The sequence below is a fragment of the Orcinus orca genome, chromosome 7 (genome assembly GCF_937001465.1).
Source record: "Orcinus orca chromosome 7, mOrcOrc1.1, whole genome shotgun sequence".
Classification (NCBI taxonomy): domain Eukaryota; kingdom Metazoa; phylum Chordata; class Mammalia; order Artiodactyla; family Delphinidae; genus Orcinus; species Orcinus orca.
Genome location: NC_064565.1, coordinates 63,915,225 through 63,939,266, shown reverse-complemented (window position 1 = coordinate 63,939,266; position 24,042 = coordinate 63,915,225). Strand labels below are relative to the sequence as shown.

The 24,042-nt window shown below is 38.1% G+C and overlaps 1 protein-coding gene across 1 annotated transcript in view; it reads right to left on the bottom strand.

Annotated features, from left to right (window-relative positions):
• The window catches only part of MTX2 (metaxin 2), a 63,610-nt gene extending 40,281 nt beyond the window's left edge, over positions 1-23,329 (bottom strand). The window contains exon 1 of the mRNA XM_004267352.3: positions 23,079-23,329. Within this exon, the coding sequence (XP_004267400.1) occupies positions 23,079-23,118 (40 nt within the window). The 5' untranslated portion in view covers positions 23,119-23,329. The remainder of the gene's footprint in view (positions 1-23,078) is intronic.
• Positions 23,330-24,042: the final 713 nt, after the last annotated feature.

The following is a 24,042-nucleotide window of genomic DNA, read 5'->3' as shown; positions in this document are numbered from 1 at the left end:
CAAATTAATAATCACATACATTTGCCTAGAGCATTTAAAGTCAATTGCCAAGGACACCTTAAATATGGCAACTAGTCACACTAATTTAGATTCTATGGGAACCTATATAAGCAGGTTAGATAATTTCTTTTAAGTGAATGTTTGGTGGCAGTTTCATTTTTTATGGGGAGGAGGTGGAAGACATCTTGCCCAATCAAAAGGGAAAATTAAAAAAATAAAACAGCCTAAATGCTACTATTCCTTTAGCCTCCTTGAAACACAGACATATCCAAAATGTTACTCATGCATATAAAAAGATACTGAATTTCAGTTCACTATCAAAAAGAAAAGTAGTGAAGCAATATTTATAATATTTTACTGTAAACTTTTAACAAAGTAAATTTTCAAAAGACAACACTGTATGAAAGAATCAAATACATCTGTATCAGGCTGTGCATCTTTCCTCATAAGCTGGTAGTATTTAAACAGACAGAGGAATCCTGTTGTTGTCTACATTTCATTGCCTTGACCTCACCAATACAATCTCACAAAAACAAAGGGAAGTAACATGATGAAGCAGTTAAGTACCTACAATGTGAAATAGAGCTAGTAAAGCTAATTTTAGGCCTGAAGCCAGGCTTGACCTTGACTCAATCTCTCATCCAGAGAAGACTCCAACTACAAAGAGACTATTAGCAACCTACCAGTGCTTGGAAAAAGCACTAGGATTGAATTTGTCTAATCAACTGCACTTAAGAAGCAATGCCTCTACTGACAGAATATACAGTATATCATTTGTTGAATTCTTCTTTGTAAAAGCCATAAAACATCAGAATCACCAATTCTAACATTCTAACTATATTTGCTGTCAGCAAGAAAGTCAGATATGAAATTTGATAATAATTGGTATTTTTCTTACTGTGTTTAAATTAATACAATCTCTGTGACACAGTAACAAATTATTTTTTTTAATATATACTTCCAGCTGGTTTTTTAAAAAAGAAATTTATACACATGAAGCATTTTTTTCTTAAGACTGATCATTTAAGATGCACTAAAACGGGCTTCCCTCGTGGCGCAGTGGTTGAGAGTCCACCTGCCAATGCAGGGGACACGGGTTCGTGCCCCGGTCCGGGAAGATCCCACATGCCGCGGAGCGGCTGGGCCCGTGAGCCATGGCCGCTGAGCCTGTGCTTCCGGAGCCTGTGCTCCGCAACGGGAGAGGCCACAACAGTGAGAGGCCCACGTACGGCAAAAAAAAAAAAAAAAAAAAAAAAAGATGCACTAAAACAGTCTTAGGAGTGGGAGGGAGGGGTGGACACCTTAATTTCCTTTTACTTCCACTTTAGAATGAAAAGAAAAACATTGTATTATTGTAAATTATAAATTTTGGTTTGGTCTGGGCTACACAAAATTAAACTCATACTTAGGGATAATACATGAAGTCACCAAGCAAATAATGGACCATACACAGTTTTACACACTGTTATCCACAGTATTACAAACCTTCCTTGACCTACCATGGGTTTACATCCCGATAAACCCACTGTAAGTTGAAAATGCATTTAATATACCTCACCTACCAAACATCATAGCCTAGCCTAGCCCACATTAAACGTGCTCAAAACACTTACATTAGCTTACAGTTGGGCAAAATCATCTAACACAAAGCCTGTTTTATAATAAAGTGTTGAATACCCCATGTAATTTATGGAATACTGTACTGAAAGTGAAAAACAGGATGGTTTTATGGGTACAGAATGGTGGTAAGCATATCAGTTGTTCACGCGTTTGATTTTGTGATTTCGTGGCTGACTGGGAGCTGTGACTCCCTGCTGCTGCCCAGCATCAAGAGTATCTAGTTACATATCGCTAGCCCAAGCAAAGATCAAAATTCACAACTTGAAATACAGTTTCTACTGAATGCGTATTGCTTTTGCTCTATCGTAAAGTCGAAAAATCGTAAGTCAAACCATTGTAAGTTAGGGACTGTCTGTATACATATACGTAAAGGCTACTGAATTTCAACTCACATACCAAAAAGGCAGTGCAACTAAATATTACTATATGTTACTGTAAACTTTTTAACAAAGTAAAATTTCAATAAGAACCCAATTAACCTGTGTAACAGTTTTAAAAATAAAAGTCAGGGAAACAAAAACAAGCTGACATCAGCAATTTACTAAAAAATAACCTTTTAGGATAAACTGTATGATCAGCACACCTACACTGTTTACATCTATATAAGAAACAATACAATGAGGTTCATTCATTATAAGAGTCTACATCATCAAAGACTCAATTATATGCATTATATTAATCTTATTAAAGAAAGCACTAAGGCAGAGGAATAAAATTTACAGAAGTTCCAAAGACATTGAAATTAAGTTCCTTGAGGACACAAATATGTCATATGCATCTGTGTATGCCACACTGTGCCATGTTTTGCGTACAGTTGGTGATCATTAATTGTGCATGGAAAGAAACCTACCAGTCAATCTCCTAAACATTCTGGCTAATCAAAGTTTTACTGAACTTAATTATCAACTATGTTAAAGTAATAGGGTGCTCTAATTAAATATTCTGGTAATTTTAACTTTCGGTTAGCTATTTTGTGTACATATTAGACATGAATTACAAATTTTCAAAACAATGGAAAAACATACATTTAGCATTAAATATATGCTGAATATAATTTAAGTGTTCTTTGATAAATCAGAAGCTACATCACTACTCTGCAGTATCAGAGTTCTCATATGAATAGGAACTTCTGTGTTCAGTAATTCCAGTTAAAAGTTCATTTATCATCACCCCCTTTCTCCTGATATAATACAACCGACATATGTAAAAGTAACAGAAATCTTGCAACATATTACCCGACTGCAAGTAAGAACAAAGGAGTTATCTACAAATACTAAAAGCTCTGTTATTAAGAACCTAAAGCTGGAAATGGGGATGACGGAGTATATTTTCCTTGCTCCAATATACAGACTATGTTCCAACTCAGGAATTATTATTGAAAGTAAATTCTCAGAAAGTAACTCTGCCAAAACATTTGATGTTATCTTCACAAACAGAACCTATCATTTAAAAAGAGAAGGCAAGTAGGCGGATATAAACCTATATAACCATGCTATTTTAGCAGCTTGGAATTCCAGTATATCCATAGTCCAGGAGGCAAGAAATAGCAGAGTATGCAGGGAATGATCAGGGAATGAATGACATGGGAGAAGAAATGGCTGGTGTGTTATTCAACAGAGAGACAATAGTGAAAATACTAAGTTGTGTGGCATGGCAATGGATCTACAAATCAACCATGTAGGTTTCTTTCTAGGAAATGAGCTTTCATAAGTAAGTCCATGAATCATGAACATTATCTACACATAACAAAGTACAAAGCCTATTTCTTGGTTTGGGTAATATTAATTAAAGCCTTTTCACTGAGAATGCCTGTTATGTGAAAGACAAAGTCCAAAAATACAATTTCTTCCCCACTCCTCTTTCCCAAGGTTAGGGAAGTTAATATCCACCCTTGTCCCTGATCACGTGTGAAAGAGAGGGAGATCAAGAATTCAAAATAATAGTACTGACAACAGACCTTAAAAATCTGCCTCATTTAAAAAGAAAAATCTTTAAAAATAAATAATAAAACATTTTCATCTCTTACTAGTTTTACTTTAGCCAACCTAAAATGTTTTAGACCACAGACTAATTCAATAGTGAATAAAATTTCATGACTCACCTATCCTATTTTCAATTTCTACCACCAAAATCTCTCCCTGATGTGAAGAGCCTTTTTAAACCTGCCTTAGGGAAGGGCCAGGCTTAGAATAAATGTAGAAGGTGAGGATAAATGTTTCTGAAAAGGAGACTGATAGAAAATGAGGACTGAGAGACAACGTTGTCCAACACTGTCAAGGTGTCAATTACTGGTATTATTTGCATATCAAAAGTAATTTTTATGCTTCATACACATCAGTAGCTTGTGTGGCTCTTGGAATAAAGATCAGCTTCGCCTTACACATCACCCTCTCTCCCTCTCTGGCCTCATCATTCCTCTCCACCCACTCTATACACCAGCCACAATGGCCTTCACCCAGTTTCTGAATGCATCACGTTCCTTCCTGCCCCAGAGATTCATTTAAGCTGTTTCCTCTACCCTGGAGCTATCTTCCCCTCCTTTAGTGTCCTTACATCTTAGCAAAAACATCACTTCCTCAGGTTGGGCCAGCTTCATGGACTTACAACCTGAACAGCTGCACAGAGCCCGTACTTAGAAGGGCTCCACGGGTGCTTTTATGTTCTGCTGTGCCAGTCTTGAGGCCCCTGTTCTTTTAAACAGGGGCCTCATATTTTCATTTTGCACTGGGCCCTACAAATTATGTAGCTGGCCCTATCCTCAGGGAAGACTTCAGTGACCTCCGGAATAGTTCAAACCCTCTCTGTTTCAAGCTTGAATAAGATGCACACTTCTTTGAACCACTTATCACAGTCAACATTTTTACAGGGATTTGAGGACTACTTGTTTACCTCCCCCACTAGAAAATAAGCACATGAATCCAGTGTTCATGTCTGATTTTTGCTTACCACCTAATTCCTAGAACCTAGCACCAAACAGGCAATCAGTAAATGCTGGTTGAATAAATGTTTGTGTTTACTATTACTACTATCATTATTATGATTCTGTACTGTTTAGGCTAAGAATGAATCAGGGAAGATAAGAAAACTACACAACCTGGCCAAAAAAAGGGAAACTTTTACCCAGAGAACTCCAATACTACAACCAATCGCACAACTATGAAAATATTAAACAGCTGCCTGAAATAGTTGGCAGAATCTAATCCTATAAACTTACCTATGCACTGACCCTAAAACTGGAAATCTGTTTCTATGTTTTATACCAAATATACAATTTTCACTGGATATTACTGTTGAAATGCTCCTAAGACCAACACAAGGCCCTCAACCATCTGACAAGTCATCTCACTATTCCCCTTTCCATATTCTTTAACTCTAAACATATCACTTTTTAAAATCTCATGTCCCCATCAATAAAATACTTGAGGGGGCTTCTCCGGTGGCGCAGTGTTTGGGAATCTGCCTGCCGATGCAGGGGACACGGGTTCAAGCCCTGGTCGGGGCGGATCCCACATGCTGCGGAGCAGCTGGGCCCATGTGCCACAGCTGCTGAGCCTGCACTCTGGAGCCCGCAAGCCACAACTACTGAGCCTGCGTGCTGCGGCTGCTGGAGCCTGTGCTTGACAACGGGAGAGGCCACCCAATGAGAAGCCCGCCCACCACCACAACGGGTAGCACCAGCTCGCTGCGCTAGAGAGGGCCCATGCGCAGCAAGGAAGACCCAACGCAGCCAAAAAAAAAAAAGAAATACTTGAGTATGCAGACCCAAATAGATTTGGAAATCATATGGCTGGTATTCCTAAGCTAATAAATCATGCACATTATAAAACATACACTAAAAAAAAAAACAGTTAAAAATAAACTGAAACCTAAGTTCCAATATTTTCTTCCTGTACTTCAAAGGATTGTTCTGCATAAAACAGGGTGTATATATACCTCACCCCACCTTGGAAAACATTGTTCTAATTAAATAACTACTTATTTGAAGTTTCAACAGGGAACCCAGCCATTCACGTACCCTTGAACAAAGAAGAGTCCTCCTCTATTCTAGTGAAATCACCTTTTTTGACCACGAGAAAAGCTTGGAACAAACACACACAAATTAATGGCGGGGTGGGGGGGGGGGAGAATACCTGCCTACCCATCTACCTAATAATAGTACCCTTGTATCCTACCAGAGTACTTAAAATTTCCCCCATATACTTCATACTTCCTCACCTTAGTGACTTTGCTCAAATTGTTCCCCTCTGTCCAGAATATTCCTTCCCTACCACATACCCAAATCCTACACCTTTTTCAAGACCAAGCTTAAAATGCTACCTCTATCAAGAAGGCTTTTGTAACTAAACAAATCTAATTTCTCCTTTATCTATACTGCTCATAGCAGTTTGTACTTGTCTTATATCATATATTGCTTTCTTCTCTATTCTATTATTATGTCAATATCTTATCTCCGTTTCTAGGCAGTTAAGTTCCTAGAATGTGAAAATTCCTATGGTCCTGAGATTATTTATTAAAGACTAGGCTTCTCAATTGCTCCAAACTTGAATATGGCATTTATAATAATATGTACAATACATGCCAAAATATGAAATTCAAATTAAGCAATATTTAAATTTTTTTGGTCTAAGTATCATTTAAAACTAATCTTTACCACAAGAGTTCCAAAGTAAAACTACCCACCTTTCAGAAATTAATTCTTTCACAATCAGAAACTACTATATCATTTTCATACCGAAGCAATAACTTACTCCAAGATACTCTTAGTGACCTACATTCATTCTTGAAAATTAGAATGACTTCTTATTCCCTAGCAAAAGGTCCATGAAAGCGTTTATCATTTTTATAAAGAAGAAATATATTCCTATTTTACAGGTATAAATAAAAAACATCTAGAAATAAAGCAAATATCAGAACACCGCATAACTTTCTATCCAAATAACATTATTAAAGGTCTTTTAACCCCTTTATCCTTTACTTTCTTTCCAATTTTGCCCAGGTAAAACTGCCCTGAGTATTTTACACTAGTGTCTCTTTTACCAGGAGCAAAGGTGATTCCTCTTAAAGTCTCAGCCTTTAGTGATAGCTTTTTTTATGCAAAGGAATGTTTTTAAATTTTTCAAAGATATTTTCTACCTCCCACAAGTATTTATGTTGGAGGAGGAAAAAGCTTAGAAAGAGAGAGAACACATACTTTTGGACTTTTGAAAGCCCTAATATAAAACAAACAATACAGGGCTTCCCTGGTGGCGCAGTGGTTGAGAGTCCGCCTGCCGATGCAGGGGACACGGGTTCGTGCCCCGGTCCGGGAGGGTCCCACATGCCGCGCAGCGGCTGGGCCCATGGGCCATGGCCGCTGAGCCTGCGCGTCCGGAGCCTGTTGCTCCGCAGCGGGAGAGGCCACAGCGGTGAGAGGCCCGCGTACCGCAAAAAATAAATAAATAAATAAATAAAATAAACAATACATAAATAAATGAATTTGTGCTAGAAATACACACATGATAAAGCAAAACCCACAGCCCCCAGAAATACATACTTGATTCTCATTTAATTATCTTTAAGGTACCTATTTTTTTTTTTTTTTTTTGTGGTACGCGGGCCTCTCACTGTTGCGGCCTCTCCTGTTGTGGAGCACAGGCTCCGGACGCACAGGCTCAGCGGCCATGGCCCACGGGCCCAGCCGCTCCGTGGCATGTGGTATCTTCCCGGACCGGGGCACGAATCCATGTCCCCTGCATCAACAGGCAGACTCTCAACCACTGCTCCACCAGGGAAGCCCCAGGTACCTATTATTTTTAAGCTTTATCAACCAATATAACAAAAACATCAATATTCTTTACTACAAATCCATTACAATTTTTAAAGAAATGACTACTGGCCAACAAATTCACATATGTATATACCTAGGTTTCTTAAAGACTTCATTTTACCTGCAGTATTCTCTATAGTACCAAGTTGGGTGATAAGTCATTCTGGTGGCAAATGATCTATCTATTCCATTCAATTCAGGGTATTTCACAGTATGAAAGTGCTATGACCTAATAAACAAGTCTAATTCTAAAGTCCACCTCCTGATGATCTAATCTAAAAGGACAAGAGAAGGGTCATAAAAAGAGATGCCCTCTGTTGTCGGGGTTTTTTTTTTTTAATTCTTCATTCTTAATGTACAACATGACTCCTCTGGCATATGAATGTAGGTGAAGACATAATTTGTAGGATAATAGGCACTAATATTACATGCTGCTTCAGTACTGTCATATTTCCAATCCATCAAGTAGATTAATGCTATAATAACTGTACACAAAACTATCATTTGTGCACTAATGAAGTCAAACCCAGTTTATCCTTAGGCAACTAGATTCCAAAAGCTCATTGATGTCATCTCTTCCGCTTCCAAAGACTATTTAGACAGTCTAAAGGAATAAGAAATGCATGCAACCTATCTCCAAATTTGGATGTCGTTCTGCCAAAGGTGTAAATGCAAATACGACTAATATAACAAAATGCTCAAAGAACATTTGACAGCTCTTAAACATGGACAAGTTACTGCAAGACACACAGAGAAAGGAAGGAAATAAATTTACTGTTTGACATAAATACTATACTGATGATCTCAGTGATATCAACATAGACACTAAGTTCAACACCTGTCAAGTTTTAGGCAGTTATGATATGAAGCCTTCATTTAAAGTAGATTTTTAAGATGTTCAGAGTTAAAATATGATGACATGTGACTTTATCAAAGCTAGAATTTTAAGAGCTATATATTAGATTCAACAATTCAGCCTGCAAACTATAGTACAATTCAAAGATGTGTAAGCAGGACATGACTCTTCACACAATAAGAGTTTAAAATCATTCTCAGACTTCCCTGGTGGTGCAGTGATTAAGAATCCACCTGCCAATGCAGGGAACATGGGTTCGAGCCCTGGTCCGGGAAGATCCCACATGCCGCGGAGCAACTAAGCCCGTGCTCCACAACTACTGAGCCTGCGCTCTAGAGCCCGTGAGCCACAACAACTGAGCCCACGTGACACAACTACTGAAGCCCACACACCTAAAGTCCGTGCTCTGCAACAAAGAGAAGCCAACACAGTGAGAAGCCCGAGCAACGCATCGAAGAGTAGCCCCTGCTGGCTGCAACTAGAGAAAGATCGTGCACAGCAACGAAGACCCAACTCAGCCAAAAATAAATAAATAAATTTATTTTAAAAAAAAACAAAAACATTCTCCCATCACCTCAACAGTTGGAGATCAATGTTCACGTCAGAAAGTGGCTCATGTATCGTACAACCCAGGGAATATACCCAATATTTCATAATAACTATAAATGGAATATAACCTTTAAAAATTGTGAATCACTATATTGTACACTCATAACTTATACAATATTGTACATCAACTATACTTCAATTTTTAAAAATTTTAAAGAAAGTGGCTCATGTTAGAGAATGGAGAGGTGTAGTGCCATGCTGTCATTTCCATAAACTTAAAATAGTTCCAATATTTAAAATACTGACAGGTAGTATTTTGTAACACAGTGGTAAGGCTACTCTCTGTCTTAGTCCACTTGGGCTACTATAACGAAATACCACAGATTGGGTGGCTTATAAACAACAGAAATTTGTTTCTCACAGTTCTGGAAGCTCAAAGTCCAACATCAGGGTGCCAGCATGGTTGGGTTCTGGTAGGAGACCTCTTCCAGGTCACTGACTGCGACTTCTTGCTGGGTCCTCACATGGTGGAAGGGGCTAGGGAGCTCTCTGGGATCTCTTGGCACTAATTCCAATCATGAGGGTTCTGCCCTCATTACCCAATCACCTCCCAACGGTCCCCACCTTCTAATACCATCACCTTGGGATTAGGGTTTCAATGCATAAATTTGGAGGGGACACAAACATTCAGATCACAGGAGCCACTTAAAATATATACTGCAAGGAAGTGCAGATAGAAAGATTAAAGAATACCTTAGGGCTTCCCTGGTGGCGCAGTGGTTAGGAATCTGCCTGCCAATGCAGGGGACATGGGTTCGTGCCCTGGTCCAGAAAGATCCCACATGCCGCGGAGCAGCTGGGCCCGTGAGCCATGGCCGCTGAGCCTGCACGTCCGGAGCCTGTGCTCCGCAATGGGAGAGGCCGCAACAGTGAGAGGCCCGCGTACCACCAAAAAGAAAAAAAAAACACCTTAGATTGAAATAAGGGTCCTGAAGCAAGGAGCAGACATTCTAAGACAGACTAGAGAAGTATAAGACAAAAATACAAAGGGATTGCCAAACTTTGGAAGACGATTCACACTAGAACCATTCCCTTGGCTACAAGTTATCATCAGTCCTTAAAAACTTGTTGATTGACATCAGAATCCACTGCATATTCTTTATTGCTTGTTGCATATAAGTATGTGTAGTAAACTGTACATAGCTCTCATTTTAGAAAGTAAATTAAGCCACATTCTACAAATCCGTTTTATCAGTCGTTCAATAAATATTCACAGAACACACACACACACACACCCTGAATATAATGTGCCAGGTACCATTCTAAGCACTAGGGATAAAATTATAAAGAAAATCAAGTAACTGCCTTTAAGGCACTTAGACTTTAGTGGTACCACATGGCCCATCTCCCTATCTGTTATCTTTATAATGTTTCAAGTTTAAAACTCTGACGAATACTGGAGCCTATCTGAAAATAACAATAAAGATCATCTGATACACCCATAACAAGGCTTAATTCTGTCTACATGTTACACAGAGCTAAGAAAAAAAATTACATAAAACAGCACACAATCTCCAGAATGCCAAATGAATGCCAATTTACTGAGCCCATGGCAGACAAATCAACCCCACAAATCCCTCATCAATATCTCCAACCACCTATTCATTTGTAACAACGTGGTAAACAAAGGACTAAAATGATTCAAAGTGAGGGCACATGAATGAATGATACATTAGAATTAATATCGAAGGCAAATGGGTTCTAATATCCTGCCATTCAGGAGGCAGAAGGAGGAAAGCAAAACAGATTGAAAATTTAGGAAAACTTGTAAAGGGCAGAACTTCTCTCTTACAACCAAAGCCTGTGCCCAAATGAAACCAGAGAATAATGAGAATCTACCTCTTTCTGGTCAAAAACTACTAGACTGCTACTGAGGCAGATGATAATGGTGGGGGGCGAGGGGGATGGTGACAGCAGTTAAGAGTCCCTTAAGACCCTTATAGCTAGTATCTAGAATATATAAAAAACTTACAACTCAACAACAAAGATGACAAATAACTCAATCCTTTCAGTGGGCATAGGATATGAATAGATATTTCTCCAAAGGAGATACATGAATGGCCAAAAAAGCACATGAAAAGATACTCAGTATCATGAGTCGTTAGAGAAATGCAAATCAAAACCACAATGAGATGCCACCACCTCACACCCACTAGAATGGCTTTAATCAACAAGACAGACAATAACAAATGTTTACAGGATGTACAGCATTTGGAACTCTCACACATTGCTGGTGGGAGTATAAAATGTTTGGAGGTTTCGCAAAATGTTAAACACAGAATTGCCATTATGACTCAGCAATTCCACTCCTAGGTATTCACCCAGGAGAAATGGAAAAACATATCCACACAAAGATTTTACAAGAACGTTCACAGCAGTGTTATTCACAGTAAACAAAAGGTGGAAACAACCTAAATGACCATCAACTGATGAGTCGATAAACTAAATGCGGTATATCCATACCATAGAATACTATTTGGCAATAAAAAAAGAGCCAAGCATTAATACCTGTTACAACACAGATTAACTTCAAAAGCATTATTCCCAGTGAAAAAAGCCAGTCACTAAAGAAAACACATTGTATGATTCCATTTATATGAAATGTTCAGAATAGGCAAATCTACAGAAACAGAAAGTAGGTTAGTGGTTGATTCAGGCTGGGATGGGAATGGGAATGACTGTAAACAGGCAAGAAATTTCTTTTGGGGGTGATGAAAATGTTTCTTCTACAACTGGATTGTGGTAATAATCACAACTCTGCAAATATATTTTAAAAATTAATTGTACACTTTAAAAGGGTATATAAATTATACCTCAGTAAAACTGAAATAGATTTTAAAAGACTTATTGCATTTATTGTGCACTTAAGTGCCTGACATAGTAACTACCTCACAACAACTTTATGAGGTAGACACTACTATTATTATCCCTATTTTACAATAAGAAAATTAAGGAACAACCATAAGTAATTTGCCAAAGTCACAGTGACTAATAAGTGACAAGAGCCAGGGTTTGAACCCAGGTAGTCTGGCTCCAGATTCAATAAACACAGAACTATATTAGCTAACTTCTTACAAAGCCCACAAATAAACGTTCTTAGGTAATAATTATAATAATTAATTAATTATAATTAAAGAAATTACAATCATCCTACAACAATGGTTCTCAACCATTAATGTATATGAATCCACTAAGGAACTCTGTAAAATTGCATATTTCCACCAAACCCTAAACTCAGATATTCTGATACTGTAGAAATGAGGGCCAAGAATCCAAACTTGCCACACACACTCCCAGTAAATCTGATGCAGATCGTCTGCGACCACCATCACAAAAAAAAAAAAGTACTGTCCACAGGACATGGAGTACACTTCAAATAAGATTAAGTTCTTTTCACCCCTTTTATTCATTTGCCTCATAGAATGTGGCAGTAAGGATCTATGTAGATTAATTTTATTCAAGAAGATTTTTACCCATCTTATTCTACTTAAGTATTTGTGGATATGGCTTAAAGCCATGTTTTAAAACATGCTTCAGTAACATGTTGCAATTTAATAGTGTTCCAGAATAAGCTTTTAAGACTAATGAACTGAGGCTGCACTTGCTTTGGAACCAAAAAGTGGTTAAATGATAGTTTTTCCATTAGATGTAATCAATAAGGAAAGTAAAATTAAGTTAGTAGTTATGAGACTTGAACGTGAGCCATCTGAACCTATCTATGTGACACTAGAGATCAATTTCAAAATGGTATTCAAGGATCAATTTCATAAAACTGACAAACTTCTGGAGGTTAACAAGGGTGAAGAAAACAAATTCACAGCATCAGCAAGCCAATAACTCAGGCTAAAATGAATACAAGTTAAACTGAAAACCTTCCATTCTTAGTAAGGATTCATGTGTCATCCTCTCAAATGGTTATATTTAGACTTCACCCCATTAGAAAAAAGATCCACCATTTTTCATTAATTTCCAATAAACAGCAGGCCAACTCCAGGTGACTATGAACAGATATGAACCTTGTAGCTAGGGCTCAAAATTTGAATTCTCTTTTTAAAAATGGTAATCTGTAATTCATAAAAGAGGAAACACTGACACTGTGTCTGAACTTTTCTCAGAAATAGAGATGAATATGAGATCGATAGCAGAACTATGCAAAAACAGCTGGTTAAGATTAAAAGTGCAGTATCTGGCCAAAAAACAGAGAGAAGACAAAGAGTCCCACACAAGTATCAGACCTCAACATTGTTAACAGTGTTAACCTTCAAGATTTAATGGTTCTCTAAATCTAATCCTAGAAAATGGAAAATAAATGTCCCTCCAACTAAGAAACAATCCTCTCCACTACTCTAAACCAATTACAATCACTGTAACAATAGTACCTATTATTTTAAGTATCTGCCCTTTTGTAGTACGTGACATGTACTCACTCTCTCATATCAAGCTAGGTAACCAAAGAACTCTCTATTCCTCCTCCCTCACTCCTCTCAGCTAGCCGTGAAACAGATGACTCCCTACAGAGGATTTGATCTGTTGTTATACCTGCAGAAGTCTTGGCAGAATTGCCAGATTCCCCAAGAACAACAACAATAAAAAAAAGGAAAACAAGGAAAGGAAAACAAACAAGAAATAAGATAACATAGACTAACCATCACAGAATCCCTTCATGAACAGAAGCACAGGGATAGAAAATCCTCAGAGAGGCTGAAAAAAATATATTAAAGCACTTAACTAAACAACCATAGGTTATTAAACTTGGAAAATGTACCAGGGACTATGATAAATGGACAAAGATGAATATAAAACTGCCATTGCTCTCTAAGATCTAATTTTGTTGAGCGGGTGGGGGGCACAGAGCAGAGGGAGTGAGAAGAGGTGACTGAGATGCACATAACCATTTACAATACAATAAATGAATACAGGTGGTGTAGGGAAAAAACATAAGTCTTGAAGTGAGACATGCCCAGGTTCCCCTCCCAACTCTACAACTTATTGCCTAAGTGACCTTAGCCAAGTTGCATAGCCTCTTCTTGCCTCATTTACTTCATCTGTAAAAACCAGAAATATCATCTACCTTGTAAGGTTCTTGGAAGAATAAAATTAGATAAACTACGTAAATGCCATATACAGTCTCTAAGCTCACAGAATGTACTCAGTAACAGTTATTAATATAAGCATCAGACCAGAGGGATGTATAAAGCACTACAGGAATCCTCTTGAAGAAATAACAATCAGCTTGAGGAAGACAGGAAAGAATTCACAAGAGAAGACGAAATATGAACAGGGTAAAAAAAAATAATCACAAGTGCGCTAGATAGAAGGTGAGGGGCAGGGAGAGGAGTTGAGATGTTCACTAAATATCTAACACCCCTAATTCAGTTTGAGAGAAGAGAGGTAAAAGGCTCAGTAAATTAGCATTTCTATTACAGGATACACCACTTTGTATTTGTTTCAATGGATCTGACCAACACAAGAATATAAGTTCACCAAAGGCAACAACTGTTACTCATTTTTGTACTCCAGCACTTAGCAGAGCACCTAATGCAAATTAGATACGCAACCTAAAAACATATTCTGTGGAAAATACAAGCAGGTCTTTTGCTATCTAAAGCCTAAAAGACATCTGACAGCAAAAAATTGCTGTAAGTCTGGAAATAAAACCATCTAACCAAATTAGGAATGATAACATCTCAGGTTAAGCCATGAAGAAACTTCTCTGGTTTATAAAAGTTCTTAGAGATAAAAATATATAATCAATGTATATGTATAACTGATTCACTTTGTTATAAAGCAGAAACTAACACACCATTGTAAAGCAATTATACCCCAATAAAGATGTTTAAAATATATATATATATATATAATCAGTACAAAAACATAGCTAAGTGTACAAGCATAATGAAATGCTTTTTATGGTTTCTATTTTGCTAATGCAGTTACAGTTAATGGGAATTGCCATGACAAAATGATTGTTTTTATGAAAAGAACCTTCTTTATTACTAACCAATCAAATTTCATTTTTATTACTGATGTAGGAAAGTTCAAAATCATGATTCATTTATAGAGCGTACAAAAATAAGAAGTGTTCAAGAATAGAGTACAGGATCATTTACAAAGCAATAAAAAATTAAAATGTGCATTTCTCTTACTGGCAAGGCAGAAACTTCTACACATAAATGTCTGTGGCTGGATTTGCTGAATATTATAACTTCTGTCTTTGAACAAAAAATGAGAAGCCTGAATTTAATATCTCATCTTCATGTGACATCTTCAGCCCATCTGAAAACTGCTTATCAAGAAATATCAAAAATGTTTGAAAAATGTTAAGAAGTTTGATGTTTTCTTTCAATTTTCACTCATATATGAAAGGCTTGAGCTAACATTAATAACTCAGAAGTCTTCACAGAAGGGGCTTCCCTGGTGGCGCAGTGGTTGAGAGTCCGCCTGCCGATTCAGGGGACATGGGTTCGTGCCCCGGTCGGGGAAGAGCCCACATGCTGCGTAGCGGCTGGGCCCGTGAGCCATGGCCGCTGAACCTACGCGTCCGGAGCCTGTGCTCCGCAATGGGAGAGGCCACAGCAGTGAGAGGCCTGCGTACCGCAAAAAAAAAAAAAAAAAAGTCTTCACGGAAGAAAGACTGACAAATTTTATGGGGCATACATCACCAAAATCTTTTAAGTTAAAAATGAAAAATCATGTAATTTCAGAGTACAGAATGTTAATGAAGCACACAAGAAAATCAAAACTCACATTATACTTAATATGGACTATTATACGAGATCAAAAACAAGCTTTCCAAGTGATCTTAACAGCATACCAAAGTTTTCTAAAAGGAAATAAACATTGTCTTTAAGAATTTGGTTTTCAACCTGTTCATATGATAAAAGAAAATAGGTCACACTGCTGTCAATAAACTGTATTTTGCCTCTAATCTAAAGTATAACCTATTTTGTCTTTGTTTTGCTTCTCCATCTGCCCCTTCAATATCAACTTTACATGTGCCAAGGTGATAAGCACTACGGTATGAGTCTATTCATACAACTAATACAAATGAAAAAAGATTCTCTGAAATGTAATGGCCACTTCAATAACTTCTCAATAATTCCTCCGTGCCTCCCTCAATACTGGAGAATCCTCAGAATGTGGACTACAAATAACTAACAAAATATCTTTATTTTCAAGAGCAAAAGAATTGAATGCATTGTATTTTTTCAAATATCTGTTGCAATTATTAGATATTAGATATACAGATGTAAGAGCCTTGACTATCATTTTCTTCACTCTTAATAAATCTTGTGAGCAATAGCATCACTTCTATCTTACAAAGGACCTTTAACCCATAGTTTCCACTTTGGGCCTCTAAGACGCTTCTGAGATGCTTTCAAAGTCCAAATTTCCCAGTATTCATGTGGAAGAAAGATGGAATAAAAAGCACTTTATTATTGATATAAAAACAAAATTTTTTAAACATGCCTATATTGATTATACTTACTTTCAAAATGCTTACATATCGGTGCCATGGAACCTATAAAACTACTTTCCTAGATCATACCATAAATTAATGCAACTGCGAGAATGAAATTAATAATAAATTTAAATAATTAAGCACCTGCATGCCCACAGTGAGATAAATGAAATATTCCAAGTCTTTTTCATCCTTTACATAGTTTACAGAGCTTCTAAATAAAGAACAGAACAGATATTGTCCTGATTTCAAAAGATTATCATAGTATGATGAAATTAACTAATATGCTTAAACTATATCAACACATTAGTGAAGTAATAAGATCATTCAGAAACGATGGTATAGAAATTAATAAAAATAAAGACACTTTGGATATTTTGCTGACCAAAATGGTAAAGGGATAACAGTACAAAGGTAACATCCTCAGAGGCACCTAGGGAACAAAAGCAGTAACAAACTACCACATACTGAACATACCATGTACTACCCTAGGTGATTAGAATACATTATAAAATATACTATCCCCTTTTCACAAATAAGGAAACTGTGGCCTAGAAAGCTCTGCCCAAGATCATAAAACAGAAAGCAGAACTGAGCTTAGAATTCAGTTGTCTCACTCCAATGGCCTTGTTCCTAACCTTTATACTCTATTACCTAACAGAGTTTCAATTTCCTCATCCATAAAACAAGAAAAATGCCTAACATGATCAAATTGTTAATACTAGCAACTATGTATCAATATATCATCTAGCACAGTGGGTCAAAAATGGACGCTTAGGGGCTTCCCTGGTGGCGGCGCAGTGGTTGAGAGTCCGCCTGCCGATGCAGGGGGCACGAATTCGTGCCCCGGTCTAGGAGGATCCCACATGCCGCAGAGTGGCTGGGCCCGGGAGCCATGGCCGCTGGGCCTGCGCGTCCGGAGCCTGGGCTCCGCAACTGGAGAGGCCACAGCAGTGAGAGGCCTGCGTACCGCAGAAAAGGAAAAAAAAAAAGGACGCTTACTCTTATCATCAACCAGATACTTAGCAGCTAAGTTTTTAAGGCTAAAACCTTTTGGCAATGCTAACAAACAAATCACCACTGAAAAAGTCTCAGAGTATTTATACCTATGACCTATACTGAAGATCCATTATATAATGAAGATAAATATGGCTGGAACTTATCAAAGGTATAATCTTGAAACAAATATCTTAGAATAATTTATTACAGGAGTAATTTTAATAAAAGTAACTGTTTACAGATGTTTTATATTATTGAAATAAATTATGTATTCTATTTATAGGTAATTTTAAAAGCTTTACCAAACTTATATCTTCACACAGGAAGACAGAAGCAAAGTCCAGTAAAAGAGAAAAACTGATAGGTAAATGAGCTAAAAATAATATTAATGAACACTTATTGAGTGCTTACTATGTCCCAGACACAATGCCAAGCATTTTCTATCCCTTGTCATCTATTCCTTAAATAATCTATAATTACCTTTACCACTTTGCAAATAAGAAACCTGAGGCTTAAAAAGGCAAGTAATTTGCCCAAGGTCACACATATAGCAAGTAGCTGAGTAAGAACCCAGGTCTGACTCTCACTTCCAAGTCCACAGGAAGAAAGCAAGGTGAAGGAAGTGATCAACACTGTAGGAGATTCCTGCAGTTTAGCGCTCAGCACCTCTCTAGCTTTTTGCGTGTATCTGGTGGCACTGTGGGGCCCTAAAAACTGGAGTCACTCCTGGTAAAGAGATGGGCAAGTGAGTCAGGCCTGTCCATCACAGTACTCTGTCCTTTCGGCTACAGTGACTACTCCAAATATGGTCATACAACCCAAATGGGAATACTCAATCCTTCCCTGGGATATGTGCCTACCCAACTATCTGAAAAAAATAATTTTTTTTAACCTGAAACTCAACTAATGTATTGGAAAATTTTGCCAGTCAAAAAAACAAGTTAAAATTTAAAATACATAGGCTATTACAAAAGATTTTGAAAACCACTCAATATCCAGGACTATTTTCATCCTCTTTTTAAAGTTCTTAATCTAGCATATCATTATCTAGAGATCCAAGCTATTAATTCAAAATCATAAGTTACCATTTATTTCCATGTCACTGAGTTAAAAGAAAAATTCAAAATTCTCTCCCACTTTAAGAAATTTATCCAAAGAAACTACTCAGATACACAAATATGTATTTATAAGCACTGTTTACAAAGTCATATACACCTGTGATGGTTTTGAGGTACATGAAACTGGCTAGACTGAACTACATCTGCCAGAATACCCTTTCTACTGTTTATTAGGGTGAGCTACAAGGGCTATCCTCCAGCAGGTGTTGGGAAGACAGAAGGGAGGCAACAGCCATTTTGTAGCAAACACCTCCCAGTTATTCAAATACTAATCTAGGCGTTGCTGTGAAGGGATTTTGCTGATATAATTAAAGTCCAGGATCAGCTGACCTTGTGTTAATCAAAAGGGAGATTATCCTGGGTGGGCCCAACTTACCAACAGAGGACCTAAGTCCTCCCTGAGCTCGGGCCCTGCAAGCAGCACCTGCGGCAGGTGCTCCCTCCTCTTCCTGGACCCCCGTCAGGGTTGTCTGCCTTCGGACGTGTGTGTGTGTGTGTGTGTGTGTGTGTGTGTGTGTGTGTGTGTGTGTGTGTGTGTGTGTGTGTGTGTGTGTGTGTACAGAGCTAGAAGTAGCGCTAGAGCTCCTACCACTTCTGCTTCTCAAGCTAATTATGATTTCTTCATTACCATGAAATACTAATGCAACCATTTAACAATGATGATATATATGTCAGTCCATTCATAGACATGGAAGGAGATCTCGATATGCTACATGACTAAATAGATTACAAAAAAGTAATCATATTATATATTATTTATGTTCATTTTTTTTATTTGTAGGGAGAGTAAATGAGGTAGCTTTGTTCACCAAAGTTTTAATGATGAGGATGAGATTTTAAATTTATGATTTTAGGTGATTTTTACTTTGTATTCTTTTGGATTGTTTTCATTTTCTACAGTAGTAATGTATCATTTTTATTATGAGAAAAAAAGAAAAAAAATAATAAACCTTTCTTATTACATAGGAAAAAAATGTCAGGTAGACTTACAGGCTAAAATGTGCTCAGAGTCTTAAAGGACAGACAGGAGTTATCCAAGCAAAGTGGACAGTTCAGGGAAAAGGCAACATTTGCCAAAAATGGACACTACTAATAGTTTATTTATTTACTAATAGTTTAGAAAGGCAAGAGTTCAAGGAAAGGGGTGATGAGAGATGAGGCTGGAGAGACAGACTTGGAATAACTCACGGAGGCTCTTGTATGCCTCACTCCAGTCTACTGACAGTGGGGAACCAATGAGGTGTTAAAACGAGAGGAGTTAAATCTGCATTTTAGGAAAATAAAAATAAAACAACACAAACAGACAAAAACCCACAGAGGCTTTGCAGTGTAGAGGCTGTACTAGAAAAAGAACAGACTGAAAGCAGGAAAACCTATTCAGACACTACTACAGTAATCCAAGCAAGAAATAACAAAGCTGTAAACTAAGGTAATAATATAGCAGTGGAGATGGAGAGAATAGCTACTGAGTCATAATAAGGAGTAAGAACTGAGAGGACTCGGTGAGGGATACACTAGTGGTAAAGAGACAGAAGGTTCATTTAAATGGGGGAGTTCAGAGAAGGCTTTCAAAAAGATGTCCTTATGAATGAGGTTCTCAAGGAAGGCCTTCATGAATAGCACAGATAGATGTAAGATGTCGTTAAATGTTTCCAAAAGAAATACCAGTTTGTTGGCCCACTGAAAGAAAGAATAATAAGCAAAGTGTTAAACACATTAAAAAACAGAGCTCTCAACTACAAAAACAGATTCACATTTACTTATTAAGTTATAACGGGACTATGTAGATATATATCTCTAATCTCTTGAGGTTGATCTCTTCCAAGAAAACCGTTATTACTGCCAGAAGCAGACTGCTGTGATTAGTTGTTAGATTTGAGTCACACTTACAAGTCAAATACAAGGTTTCATATAAATTATTGGTATAGCCACCCTTTTTTCGCTGTTGCCAAAATATAATCTTTCAAATTTTTTAAATTAGAACCATTTAAATTCAAAAGTAAAATATTCTCACTCCACCAACATCCTAACCTTATTACCCTGACATTACTAGTTAAAATTAGTTGAATATCCTTCTACATTTTTATTTGCTTACATATACATGTTTATACAGGGTTCATTTATTTAACAACAGTGGGTTCATACTATATACATATACACACATACACTATTCTATAACTTGTTTTTACTTAAGATAATCAGAGTTTTCAAGCCAATACATTTAACAGATATACCTCTTCATTTTTAGTATCTGTAATAATGTGGGCATGCCGTAACTTAGGACATTTCTGGGTTTTTGCTATTACAAATAATACTACAATTATTACTGTTGTATATTTCTTTAAATACTGGTCCTTCTATTTCTATCAGATAAATCTCATTAAGAAGAATTTCTGGGTCAAGTAACAGCATTTAAATAAATATTGCTATGTTAAGTTCCCAAAAGGCAGTGATTTCTTACAGACTCACCAATACTTTGAGGGTCCAACTGAGTGGAAATTAGTGGAGAGCATCTTTTCATACCTTCACTGCTGATTTGCACTTCCCCTTTTGTGAACTGCCTGTTCCTGTCCTTTATCTTTGATTCTGTTGGACTGTCTTTTTCTTAATTTGTAGAAACTTATGTCTCTCACTGTACAAAGGTTTTTAAATTTATGTGCAATAAAATCCATAATTTTTTTCTTCCATGAACTCTGAATTCTGTGTCTTGCTTGGGCCTCCTACGCTATATCGCCTATATTTTTTCCTAATTATTTTATTACAATTTGGTTTTTGTTCTTATTTTACACTTAAATCTTTAATTCATCTGAAATTTATTCTAGCAATGTTATGACTTACGAGTTGTCCCAACACCATGTATTGAATTATCCATCTATAAACGCCTCCTCCTAGAGTGACCACTCCAAAAAGCTAAGATGACAGACTGATAAAATTCCTAGAAATTCTTAAATTTCACTAATGGAAGCAAAGTTCCAAACTTATTAAAAGCATACTAAAAGATATTCATCATTTTTTCTTTAAAAGAAATCACACACACACAAAAAAAAAAAAAGAAATCACACATTAGGGAATACAGTATACTAATATCAGCATACACTGAAATATTTTAACATAGCAGCAATCTAAATTAAATTAATGATCTAATTTGTTTTAAACATAAATGGTATAAATAGAAATAATCGTTGTTTGAAATCTCAAGATTATTCATTGATTCAGGTCACGAATATTTACTGAGCACCAACTGACAGGTCCTCAAGATACTACAGACAGGGACTTTCCTGGTGGTGCAGTGGTTAAGAATCCACCTGCCAATGCAGGGGACAGGGGTTCTAGCCCTGGTCCGGGAAGATGCCACATGCTGCAGAGCAACGAAGCCCGTGCGCCACAACTACTGAGCCTGCGCTCTAGAGCCCACGAGCCACAACTACTGAGCCCACGTACCACAACTACTGAAGCTCACATGCCTAGAGCCCGTGCTCTGCAACAAGAGAAGCCACTGCAATGAGAAGCCTGCGCACCGCTACAAAGAGTAGGCCCTGCTCACCGCAACTAGAGAGAAGCCCTCACGCAGCAATGAAGACCCAAGGCAGCCAAAAATAAATAAATAAATTTTAAAAAGAAAAAAGGAAACTAGAGACAAAGTAAGTATTATCCCAGCTTTCATGAAGCTTGCAATCTAGTGGGAGCTTCCCTCTCTTTTAGAAAACAGTCTTTAAGTGAAAAAAGGAAAAAAAGAAGTGTATGTTCACACAAATGCAATGAAAAACATTTTGGCAAATTCTGTAACACATTCAGTACTTTCCATTTCAAAAATACTACCTTATTGTAAATGTACCTATTTATCCTCATGACTGAATATTTACCATACTCACCGTGAGAATACTGCTAGGCTGTTTAAGATTAACTCCATTTAAAGATTAACTATGACCCATCAACCTACACCTACAATAGTCTCCTCACTTTCTCAACAATATGTAATTTCTTTCACTACAGTAAATAAGAACCTCGATAACAGAAATACATTATAAATCTATTTACATCAGTCATGTTCAGTCCGTCAAGCCAAAGGTGTTTCAAAAAATTCATGTAGACTTAAAATGTGTCAACGAATCCTAGAGACGGAGCAAATGATAATACTGTGCTGCTCGGAGAGGAAACTTCGGTGGCCACTCAAATGACAATGGCGACTCACTAGTGACAATCACCTTAAACTTCAGGTCCCACACCGAGGTTGCCCCCATACTTAATCACTGAAGCCTTCGGAAGCCCTGCCCCTGTGGCCACGCCCCTACCTTAATTCCAACCCACGGCGTTCTCCACGCACCCCAACACGTCCAGACCCAGTGGGCAGCTGGACAAAGCAGTGCCCAGGAAAGATAGATGGAACTCCCAGTCCTACCGGGTGACCTTGGCCAAATTTCTCCCCCTCCGTTTTCTCATCTATGAGATGAGGCTGGTAGTCAGTGCCCACCTCCATCCCCAGGCCTGGGTTCAGCGTCCAATGCTGCAAGGCTGGAGGAAACCTGCAGTCCTAAAGCCCACAGTGCTCCCCACGACTGCCCCACGCCGGTCCCCGCCTCCGTCCGGGTCCGCGGCCATGCACGCTACCTGCAATCTGCGAGACGAAGGCTTCTGCCACTAGAGACATGTCGGCTGGGCGGCCCTGCGCCCGCGGTTCCTACTCCCCGGGAACCTCAGCGAACTCCTGCGCACCCCGGCGATTCCTGGCACCTAACAGACCTGGCACCGGCTGAGGCTCGGACTAGCAAAGCCCACCCCCGCGGCGGCCGTGCCTGCTCGTGCGGCGAAGACCCTAAGGTTACCTCCAGGCCAGGCCAGGAACTTCCGGCGCAGCTGACAGCGGCGAGCAAGCACTTCCGCCGGCCCCGCCTCTGACTCCTCCCGGCGGTGCTGTTCCGGGCTCACGGCCGCTGGGGGCCGCCGGTGGGCGGGGGGAGGGGAGGGAGAGGGGAGAAGGGTGTGTGATTCCCGACTCCAGCCTACCCGGAAGGCGGGGGTACCCCAGAGGTTTTCAGTTTCCTTTCTAAGCGAGGATTTTGTAAGCAAGTAACTTTTTTTTAAAGTCGTTTCAAACAACAAGCATTTGTTTGCTCTTATTTGTATAGGTTGGTGATTTTTTTAATTCTATTTTTTATATAAGTTTTAAAGGTTAAACTCTATTTACAGTTATTACGAAATATTGGCTATATTCCCCGTGTTGTATTGATACAGTACATCCCTGTAGCTAATCTTACACCCCGTAGTTTGTACCTCCCACTCCGCCACCCCTGTATTGCCTCTACCCCCCGCCACTGGTAACCATTAATTTGTTCTCTATATCCGTGAGTCTGTTTCCTTTTTGTTATATTCACAAATACAATATTTGTTGTATTTTTTAGATTCCACAAATAAGGGGTATCATCAAGGCAAGTAACAGTTTTAAGTGTCCACTGGATACTAGGCACTTAAAAAATATGTACAGTATTCTATTTCATGTCATCCTCTAGATGACCAATAAGATGATGTTATTGCCATTTTACAGATAAAGAAACAGGCTTAGGGATTTTAAACT